Source organism: Phycodurus eques, chromosome 23 (assembly GCF_024500275.1).
Source record: "Phycodurus eques isolate BA_2022a chromosome 23, UOR_Pequ_1.1, whole genome shotgun sequence".
Taxonomy (NCBI): domain Eukaryota; kingdom Metazoa; phylum Chordata; class Actinopteri; order Syngnathiformes; family Syngnathidae; genus Phycodurus; species Phycodurus eques.
The window spans coordinates 5476652-5497711 of NC_084547.1; the positions used below are offsets into that span (position 1 = coordinate 5476652).

Sequence of the window (21060 nt, forward strand, 5' to 3'; positions counted from 1 at the left end):
CCGCCGCTGTTGTGGAAACCAGGTCCTCCTCCGCTGGCGCTGTGGGCTTCCGCTCACTGGGATCATGGACTTTGTCGCTCACTGTTGAGGGTGGTCCTTCGGTCCCGGCTGTTTGTGCCTATTCAATGAGTTTTAATTACTGTTTCCATGACAACAAGCTTTAAACAAAACATCTTTCAACATATGTGTGTTTAAATTCAGAAAACTGAAAAGATCTTACTTAATTGGCACAATTGCGTAATCATTTTTAAAAATCCAGTGCAGTACATTTTTAATTACAGTGAATCTTTTAGAATGAGACTGTATTTGAATGCATGTTATTATGGTATTTTTTTCGATGCTACTAAAGTTTGAGAGGCACCGGCTTAGAACAAGAATGAAGGTGGAGCTCAGCCGCACCGTTGCAGTTGACAGCACACCGGGTTGATTTGGGGACGTCCGGTTGCGATGGTACAGCGCCGTTGGGGTTGAGGTGTCCGTGGGGGGGGTCCCCAACGTAGAGAGAGCATCTGGAGCAAACATGAAGGAGAAGGTGAGATGTGGACTGGCAGGAAGACGAATATTTCAACTCCATTTTGTCTGTACCTGATGTGCGGTTCTTCGATGTTGCGGTTTGGTTTTGTCCTCGGCATACAGAAGCTGCCGCTAAAACTGAAAAGATCGAAGTATGAAGCACACTGCATCTAGAGACTTCATTTGACTTTCCACGGGAAGGATCCGTACGGTTGTTGGAGGCCATTCCCCAACAAATAAGATCCGCCGCTGCACCCACCGAGGAAGAAGAATCGAGGGCTCATCTTCGTTGCAGTTGAACCAAGATATCGATGCAGCTTTACATCTCAGTCAGATGCAACCTTCCCAGAAAGCTCCTCTGCCCGTTTAATAGCTTATATTTTGAATCACACGACGCTCGCAGCGCGCTTTCGATCTCACTTTCAGGAAGTGAGCAAAGGCTGCAAAGACACAGGATGTAGTCGCTCGTTCTGCTCACCAACATGAGATCATTTCCTTTAGTCTAAAACCAGCGCTTGAAATCAATTCAAGTCAATTTCATTCATATAGCACCATGGGCGGATTAGCGGTCTGTCTAGGTTCCTTCCCTCACCTATGGTCACAAGCCGTGGGTCATGACCAAAAGAACAAGATCGTGGATACAAGTGAGTGAAAGGAGTTTTCCCTGCAGGTTTTCTGGGGTCTAACTTAGAGAAGCTTGGTCCTCTGGGAGGGACTCAGAGATGCCCACCAAAGCCCGTTTGGATGCCCGGGGCCACAGCCCCCTCCCCTGTATTTGGCGGCCCCGAGCCTCACGTTAGTCCGCCCCTGTGCACCGCCAATTCACAACAGAAGTTATATTCTCAGCTTTAGCATCTCAGCTAAACTAAAATATTGGGGCAAGACACAAATGGGATATGAAAGCAGAAGTTGTTCACACCAAACTTATCCAAGGAGAACGAGAAAAGCAACTGACCCCACAAAGGTACAGGCACGTCTCATTTGGCCATATCATTTTAATTCACAGCATCAATGTTTTAATTGTATGATTTATAGGGGGAAAAAACATTTTGAATCCAAAAGATACAATGAAAAGAAGGGTCAGTTCTTGTATTCAACATAAATAGAATCATATTCGCATTTTGCTGCAGAGTCCAAAAATTCAAGGGCTTCCAGGACATATAAATAAATAAAATGACTCTTTAAAATGCCATTTTCAGATCTACTCCTCTGTGGTCCAGTCTGCAGCGATGCTATGCTCCAAGGCGATGGCGGCCAGCTCCTTCAGGAATTCTGCGTAGAGGACAATGGCGAACACTCTGCTCTTATCTTGGGGCGGGATGGCGGGACAGGCCGGCAAGTGGCCGAGGTGGGGTGCTGCAAGAGAGTTCCTCACGGAGCCGTTGGGAAGAGGGCGGTCCGGATCTTCGCTGCACCGAGACTGAAGGCTTTCTGGAACACACACACACACACACGTGCTGGGCCTCAATGCATGTTATCACTTAATACAGGTTCAGTATTCCTTTTTCGACAAGTGGCCAGTGGAGGAATAACACTCACGAACCTCTGAGCTTGCTGTCCTGGTCTTTTGCCAACAAGAACCTCCACGCCTGTGTGACCAAGGCGGGGTACTCTGGTCGGGCTCGGATGTAGCGCTCGATTTGGCCGTGAAGTGACACCAGCACCTTGGCATAAACGCACACATCGTCTGGAGAGACGCCTTAAGACAGTGCTTCTCAAACTAGGGTGTGGGGAGCACCTGGCTTCCGCCAGCCGTTAATTTGGGCGTCCGCTTTTCCGTTCGGAAAAGCCAGCGATCATTGGTACGTAAGTGAATTTAACAAAATTGAATTGAAGTTCCTTTCTATTAAACAAGGTCACGAATACAGTGGTGCATTGAGATACGAGTTTAATTTGTTCCGTGACGCTCGTCGAGGCGTGAGTGCGTGCGTGTGTTCGTGCGTGCTACCTGGTGCAGTGTACACACACCAGCCTGCCAATGTGTTTGTGTGCCGAGCAGGAACGCTCTCAGCAAAGGTTGCGGGTACGACGCCAGCTGAGCCAGGATGCCGGTCACTAGCAGGTTGACAGCGATGGAGTTGTCCAGAAGGTTCTCCAGCCGGGACAGCAGAACACTGATAAAGGGCCCTGGGGCATTATGGGTAAAGGTTAGTGTGCACGACCGTGAGATTTGCAGCCATAATCACTCATCCATCACCGAGTCTGCTGACAGACAATCAACATACAGACGACAGGAAAACATTTTTTTCAAAAGCTCCGCCTCGAAGGGGTTGTGTATTTAGAGTGACATCGGAGAAATCTGTCTTTTGCCACCTGGAAGTTCGTGAATGTCATCGTGAAAAGCTCTATTAACCCACCTGTAAATGGAACACTGTGCCGTTCCCTATCTTCTTCCTTCTCCTCCTCCATCGTCTCCTCTTCTCTTTCCTCTCTCTCTCCACAATCCTCCTCTACCAGTCTTTGCTTCAGCTTTTGAATGCGCCTCCTAAAGTTGGAGACGTCGTCCAGGATGTTTTCACACTCCGGCTCGGCCCCTAAAGAGCGCATGAGCTCATAGTACTGGGACAGGAAGTCGCCATTGTTACGCTGAACTTTGTTGTTGAGCAGATTTGGCAGCTGACACGTGGAGTCTGCGCTTGTCAACATCGGATGCCCATTGAATGGAATGTGATTTTGAGCGTCCAGTGCGCAGTCTGCATTACAAACGTCAGTAATGCCATCGTTGAGGTCCTCACACGTCTCCCTCGACTGGCTTCTGTAATCCTCACTCCTTCTTTCCTCCTTTCCTCCATCCTCGCTCATCCTCCGTGACGACATGATGCAGTTAACGGTTTCATGTACCGTCCTGCCTGATGTCGCAGAGGGGACGGCACCTCCGTGCGCTCGTCGATTTGCAGCAGTCATTCTTTCCAAAATAGCAGCGTTGGCGTCTTTTTGCGCGACCAGATCGTAGACCAGAACGTCATCCTCAAATTCACCCTCCTCCACGTAGGCGCCATGCACCAGCTTGATGGCGTTGCGTCGCATCTCCTGGATGTGGCGAGGAGGTAAGGATGGCAAAGGCGCGACAGAGCTGCCGACCAACGATGACGGATCCTCATCTGCAAAAAGGTCATCCCACTCCAGCTCCAGAGCAGAGCCGGCTCTTCCTGCCTGGTGACTCTTGGAGACGACGTCCACAGAGGAAGAGGCCGGGGAGGCGCCAGGGGAGTTGCTCTTTAGTCGCCGTTCTCTGTCGTCCACGTTGGTGCCGTCCGCCGTGCCAGAACGGTCTTGGGCAGGCGGCGGCTTGTGGCCGTCGTAAGGTGCCGACCACCGCTGACATGCCCTGAGGGATGCCACGGCGAATCAACAAGGCAAGTTATCTTTATTTGTCTTGCACAGTAAACTCTCGCTATTCAAGAGGGATATGCCAATAGTGAAAATCTGAAAGTAATTTAGGAAAGAGGTTGATAATTGTCTATGGATACCACAAGACGGCAGGACAGTGCTGTTTTTTCTTTTTTTTTTTTAGTTGCTAAAGCTATAGCCGGCGGCACAGTGGGCGACTGGTTAGCCAAACCACGCATATGCTGGAGTTAGCTGTTGTAATGTGTCACATGGACAGGCCACTAACCTGTTGGAGGCGGCGATGGCCTGTCGGGCGTCCGAGAGGTAATGGAGGTAGTTGACTTCCATCAGGAAGTCTGAGCCTCGCCAGTAACCAACGCTGTCAGCCACCGACACATCTGACCATCACAGCGCACAAATGTAAATGTGTGGCGGGCTCACGCCACCACCACCACCACCAAATAACAACCTTCACCTGCTCCTTTGGGCCAGTGGATGCGCGCCGAGGCTCCGTTTGCGTTCGTCAGGTGGACGGGGCACCAGGAGGGCAAGAGGAGCAGGAAGGAGGCGGCGCTTGAGGAGCACCAGGCCTTGTGCGTTAAGGAGGACCGCTGCTTCCTGCTCAGGTGGCTACAAGCAATCAAGAACCTGGGGACACGCACACGGCGCTCAGCTAAACAAGTGAGCCATAGTATTACGCCTTTTATTCAGAAAAATAACACAAGCGCGGAGGTACCCGAGCTAGGCTACCGGCTAAACCACACAAGCCAGCTATTCCCTCCACCGTGTTAGCCAACGTACGCTCTCTGGACAACAAGCTGACTCGCATGCTACCGAGCGGACAAAATTCTCGCGGACTCTGTGTTTATTTACATCAATGACGCCTGGTGCCGGGACGCTATCTTGGTCAGTCAACACTGGACACCACTACTGGAGTTTATGGCACACAATACACGCACACACTCACACCAGCCACTTTAGCAGCATTGGGGTTTTGTCATCTAATTTATAAATGTCTTATTATTTGCCTTGGTTCTCTGACCTTGACTATGTAAAGAAAGAACAAACTGGACATTGTTCTGCTCCCTCTTGTGTGCACACCTTGGCCACCTGGGGGCAGTATAATACAGACACAGATATACCGGACATTTTCATCAGGCTGACCTGAAGACGAGCTGCAGCATGACGTCCTCGCAGAAGAGACCGATGAGTGTCCTGAACAGAGCCAGCGACACCGTGCCCAGCTGAGGAGCACCAAGACGAGGTCATCGATCCGGATCTGCTTTCACCAGCATGCCGGGGCGCGTTACCTGGAAGGGTGTGTTGATTCTGCTGACCAGAGTGTCCAGGATGTGCACATTGTCGTGGGTGTGCAGCAGGGTGAAGGACAGGAAGGTCTGCAGGAGCGCGGGCTCAGAGATGGTGCGCAGGAACAGGTCCAGGTAGGCTGTGGTCGTCATGACCTCCTCCACAGTCAGCTGTTACACAGATGCGCGTGTACACACACACACACCCACACAAAATGCCCATCCCTTGTTTGCCAACAGATGGTTTTAAGATTGCGTACAGCAAAAAGCTAGGGGTATAATGTCGAAAACTTCAAATCACGATGAACTACAGGGATGTGTTTTGTGTACCTTATGCAGGGCAGGAGCCAACACGGGCACCAAGAAGCCATTGTGGATGTAACTCAGCAGCTGGGAGCGGATGGAAGGATGAGTCACCTGTGAAGAGGCTCGGATTACAAGGATAAAAAACAATGTTGTTGTTGTTTTAAGACTACAATTGTTTGCATTACGCTGGTGACGGCGCTGCAGAAGCCAAGCGAGTGCAAAAAGTGGACAAGAGCAGGAACCTGTTGAAACACCAGAATGTTTGTGTCATTTGCTCGCCCCTCAGGGTGTTGCACTCTCAGCTTGCGGTTGTCAGTTACCTGTTGCCAGTCTGGCCGGTCCAAACAGTGCCAGTCTTCGCTGTAGACCTGCAACCTGGCTGGCAGAGACGAGTAGAGGCCAGAAAGACCCGTGGCCAGAACCTGGACCCAGCACACAGCTTGACATTTAATACTGTCGCTGTTAAATCACAATCTCAGCAAATCACTCAAAGCAGTCCGCAGTGTATGCACAACACTGAAGATAAAGATGTAAGTTGGCAGAACTTATGTTGTTCATTTATATCATTGCTTTTAAAATTATTGTGAAGTGAAGTCTAATGAATCGAATTTTGGTACATATTTCAGCAAGAAACAAAGTACTGCATGTGATTTGTTTTACTTATTTTTTAATGCAGGCCAGATAAAATGATGTGGTGGTGTGAATCTGCCCGAGGGCCTCATGTTTGACAGCTGTGCCTAAAGGTGAATATGGGTCAAAACACAAAATCAAACATGCATTGAAATTCCAGACTGGATTATGCAGGAAAGAAACGGGAGGGAGATTTACCCCCCCCCCCCCCCCCCCCACCCTTTTTGTCCCCTCCATTCCTTAGCCTGGGGAAAGGGGAGGAGCCACAGATTCAAGTACCCAAAAAAATCTAAACAGGAGCAGCATCAATGGCGGCGATGGCGCTCCAGTCACACGCAGACTCACTAATTCCGCCCTGGACTGCCGGCCAATCTCGTGCTGATTTACTAATCTGCTCTCTACAAGAAGATTGAGGTCAGGGTGGTCACATGGCATTAAATCTGAAGGTGACACGTAATGTTAGTTGCCGCACACACTGGTACTCATGGGATTATTTGTATTTTTTTTGTGGCTAAAAAGTCCACTCAAAATCTCGATATAGTGATTAGGAGGTAGCGAACGAGTGTACGATTCCGAACGCAGCGGCTGCGTTTGGAGTCATTCATCATTCCCACTCCTCAGCCACGATATAGAGTTTTTCATATAGAGGACTATGTAGTTCAGTAAAAAGTGCACTAAAAATCCCTGTACAGTGACGCCAATTGCGATACATGTAGAAAGACAATATAACGATACTCAAAAGGCATATATTCTTTATCCATCCAACCATTTTCTGTACCGCTTCTCCTCACAAGGGTCGCGGGCGTGCTGGAGCCTTTCCCGGCTTTATCGTTTGCGAAAGATGACTCATATAATGCAAGTGCATCTTACTGAGTCAGTTGTGAAACCCTTCTTCCAGTGTCTGTGTGTATGAAGGTGTGTGCGCACACCAGAAGGAGCAGCACGATGTGCATTGGGTTGAAACAAAAAATGTTGCAAAAACATTTTAGTTCTTCACATTCTATTTATGTCATTATTGTATGGGTTTGTGAAGTACAGTATTACAGAGTGCTGGAGTAGGGAATAAGTGACTGATTCCTTACTGATGGAGCCAACATGGCCGACACTTTGAAGTAAATTAACACCGAACCCCTTTTTCCTCTGATGGCTCCTGGTGATGATGCACGGCGCCCTCAGGTGGCGTGGAGCCCTCACAGCAGCCTCCCAATGTTTGACCCGGAGTAACTTTCCCCTGACCAAACGCCATGGCCTCGTTACGTTGTGACATAACGTACGACACGGTGATCGCCAAAAATACACAGCCGCCGCATTCGTGGCTGCAAACGCCATCAAAGTTCCCCTGGGATCGGGAAAAACATTCACTGAGCAACTCGCTTGCTTCCCACAATTCTATGTCAAGGCCCATTGATCAAGTAACCTGCACGCACCCTTGAGTAGTTGTGGCGGTTTTGTTCGCTCATGAAGAATGCATGCTGCGTGTGTGGAGACTTACTGGGCAGAAGTACGTGCTCTGCGCAATGTGCTGGGCCACTCGAGGCTCGGAGGCCGAAAGCGACATGATGAGCAGAAGAGCTTCTCGGGCCTGCTGACCTACCGGACCTTGTCTAAGGGGGTTGAGGATGACCTTCAGCGTGCGCTAGGGAAATGAGTTTCACTCTGTGTGTGTGTGTGTGTGTGTGTGTGTGTTCAAGAACCTGTGCGTGTATGGGATGAGCAGGGAGAAGAGCAGGAAGTTGGCAGCGCCCTGGTCTTCGCTGGTGTGGAAGAACAGTTCCAGCACTGAGGGGTCCTTCACCAGAGCCCCGCACAGCTGGTTCAACAGGAGGACGAGCTCCGCTTCCACGCGACCGCCGGTGTCTAAAAAAGCGCAAAGGCGGTCAGCCGAGGGGGTCGCTTTTACCGAGGCCACGTACCGTACCTGCGCCGGCGCCGCCGCAGGAGGCTAGCAGCGTCATGAGCGGCCGCAGCAGGGGCTTGTGGTGCAGGAGCGGCTGGTGGGCCTGGGTCAGGAGCATCTGGTACATCCTGAGCTGCTCCAGTTTCATGTCCTCGGTGAACTGTCTCCTCAAGCTCCACAGGAATAGGCGCTCCATCACACCCTCCAGAACCACAAACTCCAAAATGGGACCCATCGCTCCTCCTGAGGATTGAGGTGCGATGATTGTGCCATGCAATTGGCTGGTGACCAGTCCGGGGATCACCCCGCCTCTCGCCCAAAGTCCACAACGGTTCCTTGTAGAACGATACATTCTTTTGGCTCTCACCTTGACCCGCCTCCTCCTCCATGAGCAGGAACAGCATGTGTTCCACGTAGTTCTGGACGGCGCTGGCCTCGTCGGGTGGGATGGACCCGGGGCGGGCGCCGGCGTGGCCGGAGAGGAAACTCAGCGCGCTGGCGCCGCCGCGACCCGGCTCATGTTTCTCCAGGATCTTCACCACCTGTAGGCCAAGAAGAGCTGGTAAACGAGAGAAGCCATCACACGATGCTGATGCTTTTTGGCGGACCACGCCCACCTGCGCCCAGTGATTCTTAAACACGATCATGCACGTCTCGGGGTCCACTCCTCGCAGCGTCATCGACTTCCCACGATCGCCGCCGGCCACGGCTGAGGCCATCATCCTGACTTGTGGCCGGACAGCTGCGGCATGTTCCGGGGGCGGCACGGGCATCTGGCCATTGCTGCCAGCCCAGGATCACGCGCTGGACACTCGGAGTGTGTATTTGCGTCACATACAGCGGTGCCTTGAGATACGAATTGAATTTGTTCCGTGACTTCACTCTCGTCGTTACTCAAAACACTCAGATCTCAGTTGCCCATTGAAATGAATGGACATGCAATTACTCCACGACTTTATTAAAACATACAGTAATGACATGATTAGATAGATCAGTGGTTGTCAAAGTGCGCTACTACTCTCAGTGGTGCTACGCTGGCTCCCTCTTGTGGTAGGCACACGAATCACTGTCTTGGTACAGGTCAGCTGTATTTAACTAGTACAGTACGTTTGCATTCAATCTTTGAGAACTGTTTTTAAAGGTTTATTTAGAGTTTTTTCATTGAACTTTTAGGTGAAATATACAATGGGATAATTAGTTAAGTGCACTATTTCTTTGTGTTTGGTTTTTGATGATTACTTAGGCCTACTATGTTGAAATTTATTAATGGTCATGATGTTGGTATTTGGAGAGCCAAGTATTTTTTTAAGTGGTACTTAGTGTACAAAGTTTAAGAACCACTGGGATGCAGCGTAAATAAAAAAATTTTTTTTGCTTCAATTCAATTGACATTGTGCTGCTCCTTCTGGTGCACGCCTTCCCCACTTGGGGGCAGTATAATACAGACAAGTGAGATAAAAGTTTGACAACTGCCTCAGTAATCTTAAGTAAGAGTCGTTTTTTGCTGAGGATAAATAATATGCCTGCGAATAAGGTTATGACGTTTGCATCTCAATTCTTTTGTTCAAAGCAAAAAATAAATAAAATCGAATCACTCGTATCTCAAGGCGCCACTGTACTTCATCATTCCGGATGGGATTAAAAAAAAAAAAAAAACTCACGCCACCTCTCTATTAAATTGTCTTGAACAGGAACAAGAGGTTGTAAACAGGAAAATGGGAGTGAGACCCACCCTGGGTGTTCCGGGACATTCCGTGAATTCCCAACTCCAACAAATCCTTATAACCACCTCCGGCACGGCAACATGGTCCATTGATCACTTCTACAACATTCCTAGGAAATCACAATGTCCCATCGCTGCTGAGCTACTTTTCGAACTGGCCCAAATGATCCTTCAGGGGCTGCCGCCATGTTGGTGACCTCTGGCCTCGGCCCTCATAAGAATAGAAGCCCTAACGTGTTTGCAGAGGAAGGAGATTAATCTCGAATGAGACGGTGATGTTTAATCCCATATGGCCTGCTGTGCGCGCGTGCGTGTTGTCCCCATTAACTGTCGCATATACTATCACATGCCTTCACACAACACAAAAGGAGGGTTTCCTCTTTTTGGACGAGTTGTGCATTTAAGTGACTTTTACTGACGACAAATGGACTACCGGGTTCTACGACACACACACGCAGAAAGTGTCGACTTTGCATGTTTTAGAGTTGGTGTTGACAAACATTTCTACAGGGTGTTTCTCAAAGATCAACGCAAAAATGCATGTTTTCATAAATTACATTTTCAACACTGTTTTATTCAACTGGAATATGAACATATAACTTCATTTCCAACATTTGCGATGCAAAGCTCGATGCTATATTGCTGTCGATTGCCGATGTGCCCTGACTGTATGTAAAATATTCAGTTGAAGTTTGTTTTTACCTTGGCAGTTGTGATTTAGGGGCCTGGCAGTCACTCCTGAGGGACGTCCCAAGCGCTTTGTGAACTCAGCTGCGCTCCTGGGGCTTTAAGCGTCCCAGCTGTCCATCAATGCTAGGTAATGCCTGACCACGCCCACTGGCTCGAGCACGCCACGCCCCCCAGGGAGGCAGAAACATTCTCGTTGTTTTTTACATTTTCATTTGTTTTGAATATCAACTGAAAACGCCTGTTTTCCGACTGGGAGCCCATTTCCGCCAGTATTTTTTATTTTTTATTCTAAACCAGGGGGCAAGTGAAACTAATGCCGATAATAGCTTTTCTTTTAGCGTTTATTTAATACCCACCGTTTTAAATTGGAAATTCCGACAACAGTATTTCTATTCACTTTTTTAATTTTTTTTAACGTTTTATTTGAAGTATCTGACGTCATAGGGCCGGTTGATGAGCACCCGCGGTGGCGGAGCTGGGAGAAAGTTGTGCTGTCGACACAACAAGTGCTTCCGTGGAAAGGCGGCGGAGTCGTTCGGAGGGCTGAGTTGACGACGACGTCGCCGCCGCCGCCGCCGCCCGGGGAAAGAGACGCCGAAAGTCGGGCAGACATGGCCGAGGCGAGGCCCGACGAAGACGACGAGAGTGCGAGGAGGGACACCGGGGGGCGAGTCGTGCGACTGCAGTCCAGCGGCAACGAAGGTAAAAACAACAAGACGAGACCAATGCGGGACGCCAACACGACGGTTCTTTTTCCCCCGCGTGGAGTTTACTTCAGGGCTTCTCAAACGATTTGGGTCCAAGACGTTTTTAGGACAAGGACCCCCTCATATCATCCTATTCAACAAAGTTGCCTATTTTCTCGGGGGGTGGGGTCGTTACGATGAAAAATATCTACGTATTTTTCTTTTTAACTTTTACAAATGTTTTTGTCAGAATGACAAGTCATAATCGTCCAAGAATAAAGTCGCAATGTTATGATACTGTATTCAGGTCCAAGTTTAAAGACCCTGTCAAGTGAATCCAGAGATTTGTTTTGAACGACATGATCCACGTTTGAAGGTAAATTCTGAAAGACTCAAAAGTATGTAGTACTCAATTGTGGAGGTATAGCGTTAAACTGTTTTTCCACAATTTCGGGGGGGGGTGACTACAACATGCCCGTTGATGCACTTAAGCTTCCGGCATGAGTCGCCTCTCCCCCACTATATAAGTAGTTGAGCGCCTTCATTCACATCAGCAATTAACCACTGCGATTGTGACGTGTGTTTTGCTAGCAAGCTATGTCGACACCCTGGAAATGCATCGTCCTTTTGAATAGTCCGCTGGCGTGGCCGCTCTAGAGCGCCTCGTTGTTGGCCGTGAGTGCGCGCCCGTCACACACTGAAAAGTGGAAGTGCAAGGAGGACGGAAAAATAAATGTAAAGAAAAAGTGCGCGCACCGGCGGTTATGCGTAGGGATAAAAAATATGCTTGACGAAGTAGCAATCGTTTTTCCAGGTCGTAGCAGAACAGTTGACGGTCGAGCGGGACGTGATTTTAGCATATTGGAGAGCAGACAGAATGCTGCGATTTATTATTATTTTTTTCCGCCAATTTTGAAGCCTCATTTTATATATGTGGCAATTATTCATTTTTTTTTTTTAGATCGTTCAAATTTGGCAGGGATGTTAACAGCACCCTTCTGTGGTGTGTCAGATTTGAAATAAGTCTTTTTTTTTTTTTTTAAAGAAGGAAATGTCAAAAATCCAGCCTTATTCTGGAAAAGATGCCTTTAATCTAAAAAAAATTAAAAGGCTGTATTGTCAAAAAAAAAACCTTTTTAGCTTTTCTAATCAGATGACTATTCCTGTAATAACACCAGGTGTGTCAGATTCTTGACTCTTTTTATTTATTTTTTCGTCGGGGGCGATCCCGCTAACAGCTGAGCAGATGATTAACCACCGAGTGACTAGAAACGAGTGCCGCCGCCTCGCTTCTTGTGTCAACGCGTGCTCGTGCCGCCGTCCGGGGTCAAAAGTCGTCTGGCGCAGGCCTGAGAAAGCCGAGCTGCTCTTGATCGATGAGGCGGTGTTCTGAGCAGGTGTTTCCCCCCTGGAATTCTTTGTCCATGCAGCGGTGGGCTGTGTATTTTATAGTGGGGACTTAGTCCACCACAATCATAGAACCCATCAATTATATACAAAAACTGGGAAAATAGTAGACTCTCTAATGAAACCCGTGACCAAGAGAAGGAGCTGCTGTATTAGCTTCGGGGGCGGGGGCTGCAAACATCTGGAAGCGTTAAGCGCGGCGCCATGACTTCAGCAGAAGTTGTCGCAACCAATCGCAGGGCCGCTTCCTGGAGAGGAGAGAGCCAGAAAAGTCAGGAGTCAAAAGTAGGGAGGAGACCGGCGGAAAGGACGGCGAGAAAATCCGTCTCCGTTTTTGTGGGGAGAAGACTGGCCGACGAAAAGAAGGTTTGGGGTCAAATGTCGCGTTTCGGCAGCAGACCTTGTGCGGATGATGTACGGCCGGCGACTGCCGATGACACGTTGACGTTGAGCGTTTCCTGTGACAACTTCTGTCTCGTCTTTCTGCCCCCCCGCAGGTCGTCCCGGCAGGAGAAAGCCAGAGAATCGTCTCAGGTTGAACACTTTTTTTCATTTTTTGTGTGTGCGTGTAACCCAATACGCTCTTTGTCCCTTTTGGCATCTAAAACGTTTTGTGCTTCAAGTCCATCCGCACTCTGCTGTGTTCCCCCCCCCCCCACTTTTTTTCTGACACACTCTTGAAAGTATTTGGGCTGTTGGCCTGTTGGCATGCCAACCAGCCAGGGGCAGTGTCAGCATGTCTTTATGGGGCTAACCTCAAAGTGGATTTGTTGTGTGTGTGTGTGTTGAGTTGGTCTCCTATCCTAATCTGCCTAGCAACAAAAAAGCTCAGGCTCCATTCCGACGTCGCAAAACATCTTGAAATCCGTTTGCGCGTTCAGCTAACTGGTGTTTTTCCATCTTGTTATCTGTACAGCCAAGGCCCACTTTGGTCCCTCAGAGCAGCCATCAAAAAATGTGAGAACACAAAAATGCAAAATGTTTTGAAGATAAAGCCTGAGAGGCACGTCCCAATACTTTTTATCCATCAGCCACCAGCAGGTCCAGTTTCCCTGACCTTCCGCGAGACAGAGACAGGGACAGAGACGCCAGGTAAAGGAACTCTCGTCATTCCCGCCGTCACCGCGTGTGTTTTATTCTTCCCGTTTACTTCCTGTTCAGGGGCCCCGTTGCCAGGCGACCACAGATCACCATCCTGTCGGCCGAACCGCTCCCCTCCCCTTGCTGGTTAGCCGGAACGCCCGGCGCGTTCCCACCGCCTCCTCCTCCGGCCGCGCAAATCTGGGGACCCACAATCCCGCCGTCCATACAGGTATCGCCGCTCCCGTGATGGCACGCTGTACCACGTGGCAGTTGTACATTTTCCCTGCTGCCCACAGCCTCCTCCCTCCTACGATGAAGTGATCAGGGAGAAGACGCAGGAGCAGGGTGTGCGCATATCTTCATCGGCTCCATCACCGTCATCGTCGTCTCATCCGGCTTTTAGAACGACCATCGCCACTCAAACAGACACCGGATCCTCTCCTGGAGCTCCGGGTGAGAGGAAGTTCGTTTGAGCAATCGTTGAAACACAAGCTATGATTCCAAAACACTCACAGAACCAATTAAACTCAGAAGTCAAGGCACTACCGTATCTGAGTTTGAGATTAGCGAACTGCGACTAGGCAGCGGTTCACGGTACTACTATCAGAGATGCTCCATACGGTGGAAGCACCTAATTGTCTGAAATTGTAGTCAAACTATTCCGTCCCTCCAAGTGAAAAAGTGTCTTTTTCTGTTCAGTACTCAAACCGCAGCGGCTTCCGATCCCCGCCTCTTCGTCTCGAGCAGACGGTAAAATCGGCCCCCGTTCGCCCGCAGCTTCCGACAGCGGCCGATCAGGGCAGCTCCACGCAGCCGCACCCCTTCCCAACGCGGCGGAGCGTCCCAGGCCCCCCCCCCGATCCAGGTCGACCGTGACCCAGGTCAGCAACGAGGTCAAGGTTCAGACTTTGGTGAAACTGCGGGAAGACGGCTTGGCCACCCTCGCCGCCCGCGCTCGCAGTGACGTCGGCAAACGGGACGGGAGTGGGGGTAAATACCTTCAGGAGCTTCTGGAGGCCTTCAGCTCCGACGACTGGGGTGTCCCTGAGCAGCGAGGTGACGACAGTGACCTCGGCCAATCGGAGGACGAGGAAGAGGACATGGCGGCCCTCAGGGCGAGGATCCATGCCTTTGAGCAGCAGCAGGCGGCGCTTGACGGGAGCCGTGGCGACCCAAGCACCAGCGAGGAGGCGTTCGCCGAGAGACCCGAACCTCGGCCCCGCCCTCGTCTCCAAGGGCAACCTGCCAAAGTTCTTCCTCCCGCCGTTGCGCCTAAACCCAAAAGCCTCCCAAAAGCATCCGCCGTGGACTCCGTCGATTGCCACGCTGAGGTCCTGAACCCGAAACCGCTGCTAATCACAGAGCTCCTTCCGAGTCACCGCCCCTCCACCGCTCCTTGCCCCACACCTGTCCCGGCCCCCAGGCTCCCGCCACAGAAACCCGCACCCTCCCACAATGAGACCCCAGCCGCAACCAAATCTCCGTCCAGACCGCCGGTTGCCCCACGAACGAGCGTGGGCGCGCCACCGCACGAGAAGGCGACCGCGCCCGGACACGTGACCCCAACGAGGCCACCCAGGCCTTTCACAGAGGTCAGCAGGGGGGCACAAACCCACATTCAGGATACTGTGAACCTGACAGGTAAGTCTTGTTCTTTTTTTCTCCAAGGTATACAGCGTTCCCCACGGTTTCTACACTTTAATTGCTTGCGGTTATGCCCTCGCATGTGAGGAGGAGAACCACAGTCACCGACGCGCTTGTCACACCAGGAGAAGTCAAACATAAACACAAGGAGCACACTTGCAGCGTGTGGCGGGGTCAAGCTATTTTTGAAAGCGTTTTTTCATGATGTCGCTCCTATATCGCAGATTTTCACATATTGCCAGTTGGTGTTGAACATATCCCCTGCACTAAACAGGGGTCACTGTTCACACTCATTTTTGTCGTAAGCCACTTTGTTATGTTATGTTGTTACGTTATGGCTTCCCTTAGGGGGCTGTTATGACCGTAAAACCATTTGAATGTATCATTGCCCTATTAAAATATTACATATAGTGATGTCCCGATCACATTTTTTTTTTTTTTTTTACAATGCGTTCAGAAGAAAAAAAAGAGAATTTTGTCAGCTGTCTCAATTTGTATTTCATTTGATTTATATGAATAATGGTATGTAAAACTAAGGCAATATCTTTGTATCTCAGGGTTATTATGTCATTTTATGACCTTTAGAAACTTAGTTAATGTTAATTCTGAACACAGCCACATTCCCAAGGGCGTTCACACTTGTGCAACCACATTATCTCATTAATTTTACTTCCTCTTTCGAAATGGTAATTTTTTTTCCCCGAAATAAGTTACACAGGTTATACGTGAAAGTGATGTAATTGTGGGGGGGAAAAAAGGTTTTGAAATCATTTATCTTGGTTCAATTTTTTTATATTACAAAATCCTGGCATTTCCACAGGGGTGTGTTGACTTTTGTTTTACCCACCGTGAACGCAATGGAATCCTGTGTGTGAGTATGTAGGTGACACTTACATACTTGACCTACTGGCCTCCGTTGGCCCTGAAACTTCATGTGTTCAATACACCACACCCACATTGCACGAAAGGAAAGACGCGTCACGAAAGGAAAACCTGTTGCTTTCCGTGCCTGCGGGGAGATGAAATCACCTTATGTTGTCGATACTTCCTAACCAAGGAATCAACAATGAGTCTTTGCAAATCAGCTCAACTGCCCGACCTCTTGAGGTGCATTGTGGGTATTGTAAGCTGTGCGCCGCAGCACAATGCGGCCTTTCAGAGGCCAAACGCAAACGTGTGGCGACAGTGAGCGAGTTGCGGTTGTCCGATTCGGCTTCAACATTGGCTGATTGTGTGCGCAGAAGAAGCCTCTCTGTGTGGACACAACCCCAAGCTTGCCAAAGATGATTTTTTATTAATATTTTTTTCCGCGGGTACTCATTTTTGCCAGCTCATGTGATTACTTTTTGACGACTACGTCATCATCACATGCTTTTCAAAATAAAGTCGCTTTCACTGTTTTGACTGTTTTAAAGGGGCTCGATTCAAATGATAGCGTATGTTTTTGATCTTTTCAGGAGCCTCTCTGGAACCAAATCCAGTCCCTTCCAAGGCTCCCGCACCTGACCCCGCTCCCGTCCACGCCAAACCGCCGTCCCCTCTCCTCAAAAATGCTGACGGCATCTGTGAGCCGCCCCTCCCCCCGAGGTACGCGCGACGACGGGCTGCTTATCTCTCATTGGTTCTCTTAAGCCCCCTTTTTCACTACTCGATAGAGAAGTGGTTCTGAAACAGGGGGTCCGCGAGCCCTAACGCGGGGCTCCGCAAAATAGTCGGCGTTAAATTGTCGCATTTACACCACGTTCCAAATGACTTTTTCCCCCAGCTTTTCGCTAAATAGTCGCTGCAAATGACGGTCAGCATAATTTTCAAGTCCGTTGACTTTTGAACAATCCTCCCAATGATGAGTCTTTTTTTCATAAATAAAAAAACTTGAAGTGCTGTGTTGCAAAATGTTTGCGAACACCTTGCGCTAGATCTATGACTCAAAATAAACAGATGCTAATGTTAGCCTAGCCTGTCTGCACTAACCTCCGCTCTTCTCTGCAGGCCTTCAAGTGTGAAGCACCTCCCCCCCAGACCTCCACCAATCAAATCCGTCCCTGCTCGCCCGCCACCTCCGGGCCTCGGGTCGTCGGCGAGCCAACCTCGGCCACAGACGCCATCTTCTTCTGCGGCGGCCAGTCACAGAGCGTCAAAGAGAGGGCCGCCTTTGCCCCCTCGGCCCAACCCTGGACATCCGCTCTTTCCCGGCTCCACGGTACAGACAAAAAGGTCACAAATAGGAGTTCCAGGGGCACCGCTATCACACTGTTGTGTCCCAGAAACAGGAAGTCCTCATCGTCCTGGAGGACCCGCCGCCGGAGCCTTTGCCTAGCGCCGTTACGCCGCTTTGCAGCACGTCAGAGTGTCTCCTGGACCTCGACGTGCTGCCCCCAGCACAGCTACCAGAATCCGGCTTGGAGACTTGCTGGCAGGTATGAGGTGCGATGATATGGAAACAATGGTCAGTACAGTGACCGCCCACCGCCCACCAATTCGCAGGCTTTCTGTTCATAAAATGTACCCATTGGTCTTTTTGTGCGTGGAACTTAAATGTCACTTGTTTTGTTTTATCAGCCGGCCATGCAGAAACACCCCGAGCCGCCTCCTGTCAGGTCCGACACACCAAACACCAACATGTTTGTGTTTTTTTTTTTTTTTTTTTTCCCTCTCCATTTGTTGTTCACTTCTTTCCGTGTCGTGCGTGTGCGCAGCCGCCCTCGTTACGTCGCTTTGTTTGACTTCGAGGGAGCGGAGGATGACGAGCTGAGCTTCTCCCAGGGAGACACCATCGGCCTCCTGGAACCGCTCGACCGACAGTGGGCCCGCGGCCAGATTCGCGGACGCGTCGGACTCTTCCCGCTGAGCTTCGCCCGAGTCGCTGAGGACCGCCCGCCAGAAAGTCCCGGTGAGCCACGCCATTGGTTTTTGATTCTTGGATGTCTAATGATTCAATATTTTTTGGTTTTTTCCTCAGTCGCACCGACGTCCTCAAAAGAATCAGAGGTGAGTTTAAAACGATTCATAAGATTCCTTTTCTCCATTACTCCTGGTGTTTCTTTCGGCATAATTGTCACCTCAAGATAGAGAGTTTTGATGCTTTTTAGACAATAATGAGTGAAAATACTTTGCTTTGATACATTTGAGTAAGCCTGTTTTGTTAAAAATGGATCGCTGTAATGCTTTGCTGCAGAAGGAAGCTCGTCATTTCATTTATTGCATTACTCATAGCGCTGAAAAATTTGTGAATGCGTCATTTGCGTTTGTGACGTAGTAAAGCCTGTTTGTCTGGCAAAAGTCCAGACTGACGTGGACAGCTAGCGCCAGTGGGCGCTTAGTGTATTTAATTAGTAGTTGAACACAATTTTGGTGTTGTGTTGAGGTTGGTGGGCTGTTGTGTATGGTAGCAATTTAACACCAACTTGAACGATGTGATGTTTGGTAACTCAAGCAAGATGGCGTTTTTGTTCCTTTCGTTTTGGCCACGCGAGGATTCCGCCCGACAGCGACGATATTTAGCTTGTCGTTGCTGAATATTTAATAGCTATATCGTTTTCTTCATAAATAAAGATGCACCCTAAGCCGGAACTGGCGAATAAACGTCAATTTGTTGCAAATTTGCGCACTCGTGAGTGGAAAAAAACCTGAAAACCCATCAGCAAAAGGCAGATGCAATGTTTTAAACTTTGTTTTTTTTTTTTAAATAAATGCTTAATAGAGTAAGGTAAAGAGCAGCTGATAAAGAAGATATGCACATTTAAAATATAACTGAAAGTTTTGGCATCTTGGGTTTGGTCCCCCTTTAAACTTTGACCTTATTACCACATTATGACTTGATCTTGGGAAGTATGACTCGATTCTCCGAAGACAATGACTGTTTTACCCTGACAAAACGTCTTTGCTCATGTAAAGATTACAATTGAGAGAAGAAGAAAACAATTCTCTCAATATTGCAACTTTTTTTGTGTAAAAAATAAATAAATAAATGGTTTTATACCATAACATCTTGAAATAGGCAACGTTTTGATTCCTGTGGCATTAGGAGCACATATGGTATTTGTTCAACTGGAGTTAAGATTGAGGACCCAAAAGGTTTGAGTCCCCTCGTCGAGAAAAGACACGTTATCAATTGCAATATATCTGTATTGAATTGCACTCAGGTGGAGGAATGGGCAGTGGCGCTGTTCGACTTTCCTGGTCAGACCGCAGAGGATCTCTCCTTCCACAAGGGGGCGCGTATCCAAGTGATCGAACATGTGGATTCCGAATGGAGGAGGGGCCGACTTGCTGGGAGGGAGGGGCTTTACCCCGCCGCTTTCACGCAGGCCTGCCAGGGTGGGACACCGGCACCCACAAAATAACAAGCGCCGTCATATGATGTCATCATTTTATGATTTCTTTACTGTCGGTTAAAGTTGCCCTGCCCAACCAAAGTTGGTTTGGAACGGCTTTGCCACTTCAGGGCCTGTTCGCGTTGCTATCGCCGACGAAAAAATCAATTCCCGAGTTTATCGAGACATTGACTGAAATGTTTCTTCCTGGTTTCAGATCGACCAATCCCAAGCCGGAAGGCGGAAGTGAGGGGCGTGGCCAAAGCTTTATTTGCCTTCACGGCCGAGCACGAGGACGAGCTAACAGTGAAGGTGAGCTCATTGAAACATGTCAAAACTCATCATCAAACAAAGTGTTCTTCCCTGCTGTTGTCCTCTTCCTCCAGCCTGGCGACATCATCACGCAGGTGGAGTCTGGGGATGAGCAGTGGATTGTGGGAGTTGTCGGCGGTAAGCGGGGAGTTGTGCCCAAAAACTACGTTTTGCTTCTTTGACGAGGACAATCTGCTGACGGGACGTTTTTGGGTTGTGCGGAGTGCGTGAAGACTGCGCTATTTCAGTCTACAATGATTGACAAGATCGAATGAAGCGGCAGTGGCCACACCCGCAACCTCCGTCTCGCTGTCGTATACCTTTGCCGGACTCTTTAGGTTCCGTTAAAATCTTGAACGAAGAGGCGCAAACGTGCGATCATTTCTTTCTTTGTCCTAACGTGTTGGAATATTAACGCAACTAACCAATCTTGTTGGATGTTTCCGTGAAGTGTCACAATGCAATGAATGCACGTTGACACGTGAGCAAGCATGGATGTAGAGCTTCATGTTTTTTCTGGAGCGGCGTTCGGCCGTGAAGGTTAGCGGTTAGGTTATAGGAATGTAGGCAAAACAAACATTCCAATTTTGAAAGCCTAATAAAACTTTGCAACATTTCTCTAATTATGTTGACCTCATCTGTTATGGTTCAAATGAGCTACCTGCTCAAACTTCAAAGTAGGGTCAAATGGTAAACGCGAATTGGATTGCACTATGCATTTACTGAAAAAGAGTCACATGGCTTTTTTTGGGGGGGGTTAAAAAAAACTGCAATAACAAAAACTAGTTATAGTGCAAGGACAACAAAGTGAATACATAAATAAATAAAAAAGTCAAGCAAATAATGTACCTGAAACAAGGTGACAAAAATGGTTCAAAAAGAAATATAACGAGTGGATATTTAAGTCTTAAAACATACATTTTAAAAATGTGCAATAGCTGTAGTTAAACGTTTATGTTAATGTGTTCATTTACAACAGGACAAAATAGATGTTTTTACTGTCGAAGTTTTATTTCAAAGTTGAATGCATCTATGTCCTCCATTTCAAGGTCTTTGAACGCACCCTGGCCCATTTGATCACATGCTTTGGGGCGAGCAAAGCGTTCCTAAATGCTGTTTGAGGTGGCCGGTGGCAGAACGAACACAAATGCAATTCAAAAGGACCTTTGTCATGGAAAGTGGTTGGAAAAAGTTCTAATCTACTGAATTTGATTGAAGG

At 48.8% G+C, this 21060-nt stretch overlaps 2 protein-coding genes across 7 annotated transcripts; one reads left to right on the top strand and one right to left on the bottom strand.

The window, feature by feature from the left end:
• Positions 1–801: 801 nt before the first annotated feature.
• LOC133397695 (FHF complex subunit HOOK-interacting protein 1A-like) lies at positions 802–10506 on the bottom strand. 4 transcript variants are annotated; one of them, XM_061668904.1, is made up of 17 exons: positions 10409–10506; positions 8601–8829; positions 8351–8525; positions 8005–8226; positions 7781–7943; positions 7579–7690; positions 5777–5878; positions 5642–5698; positions 5481–5540; positions 5154–5321; positions 5008–5087; positions 4319–4491; positions 4130–4241; positions 2871–3841; positions 2462–2640; positions 2057–2177; positions 802–1944 (listed from the first exon to the last, which is right to left on the bottom strand). In XM_061668904.1, exons 2-17 carry the CDS (start codon positions 8754–8756, stop codon positions 1715–1717), a joined length of 3081 nt encoding a protein of 1026 aa, XP_061524888.1. In that variant the 5' UTR covers positions 8757–8829; positions 10409–10506; the 3' UTR covers positions 802–1714. The 4 variants fall into 4 exon arrangements, with proteins under 4 accessions (XP_061524888.1, XP_061524887.1, XP_061524886.1 ...); XM_061668903.1 differs by having other exon boundaries at positions 5481–5567; XM_061668902.1 differs by having other exon boundaries at positions 5642–5878.
• Positions 4023–20464, top strand: LOC133397696 (SH3 domain-containing protein 19-like). 3 transcript variants are annotated; one of them, XM_061668906.1, is made up of 20 exons: positions 4023–5285; positions 5490–5986; positions 6133–6199; positions 7778–8800; positions 9675–11098; positions 12987–13023; positions 13406–13446; positions 13521–13581; positions 13651–13801; positions 13869–14025; positions 14272–15213; positions 16674–16803; positions 17206–17416; positions 17481–17633; positions 17776–17813; positions 17913–18106; positions 18176–18204; positions 19359–19533; positions 19747–19841; positions 19916–20464. In XM_061668906.1, exons 5-20 carry the CDS (start codon positions 11008–11010, stop codon positions 20021–20023), a joined length of 2613 nt encoding a protein of 870 aa, XP_061524890.1. In that variant the 5' UTR covers positions 4023–5285; positions 5490–5986; positions 6133–6199; positions 7778–8800; positions 9675–11007; the 3' UTR covers positions 20024–20464. The 3 variants fall into 3 exon arrangements, with proteins under 3 accessions (XP_061524890.1, XP_061524889.1, XP_061524891.1); XM_061668905.1 differs by lacking the exons at positions 4023–5285; positions 5490–5986 and adding an exon at positions 6331–6500 and having other exon boundaries at positions 6046–6199; XM_061668907.1 differs by lacking the exons at positions 4023–5285; positions 5490–5986 and adding an exon at positions 6331–6500 and having other exon boundaries at positions 6046–6199; positions 17487–17633.
• Positions 20465–21060: the final 596 nt, after the last annotated feature.

Coding starts and splice junctions, on each gene's coding strand:
- LOC133397695 (XM_061668901.1), bottom strand. CDS start 8,756: ATGCCCGTGCCGCCCCCGGAACATGCCGCAGCTGTCCGGCCACAAGTC. Junction 8,227..8,350: donor GGAGGAGGAGGCGGGTCAAG/GTGAGAGCCAAA, acceptor CTCAATCCTCAG/GAGGAGCGATGGGTCCCATT. Junction 2,178..2,461: donor GTGTGTGTACACTGCACCAG/GTAGCACGCACG, acceptor GTTTATGCCAAG/GTGCTGGTGTCACTTCACGG.
- LOC133397696 (XM_061668906.1), top strand. CDS start 11,008: ATGGCCGAGGCGAGGCCCGACGAAGACGACGAGAGTGCGAGGAGGGAC. Junction 15,214..16,673: donor GGATACTGTGAACCTGACAG/GTAAGTCTTGTT, acceptor TGATCTTTTCAG/GAGCCTCTCTGGAACCAAAT. Junction 18,205..19,358: donor CGTCCTCAAAAGAATCAGAG/GTGAGTTTAAAA, acceptor AATTGCACTCAG/GTGGAGGAATGGGCAGTGGC.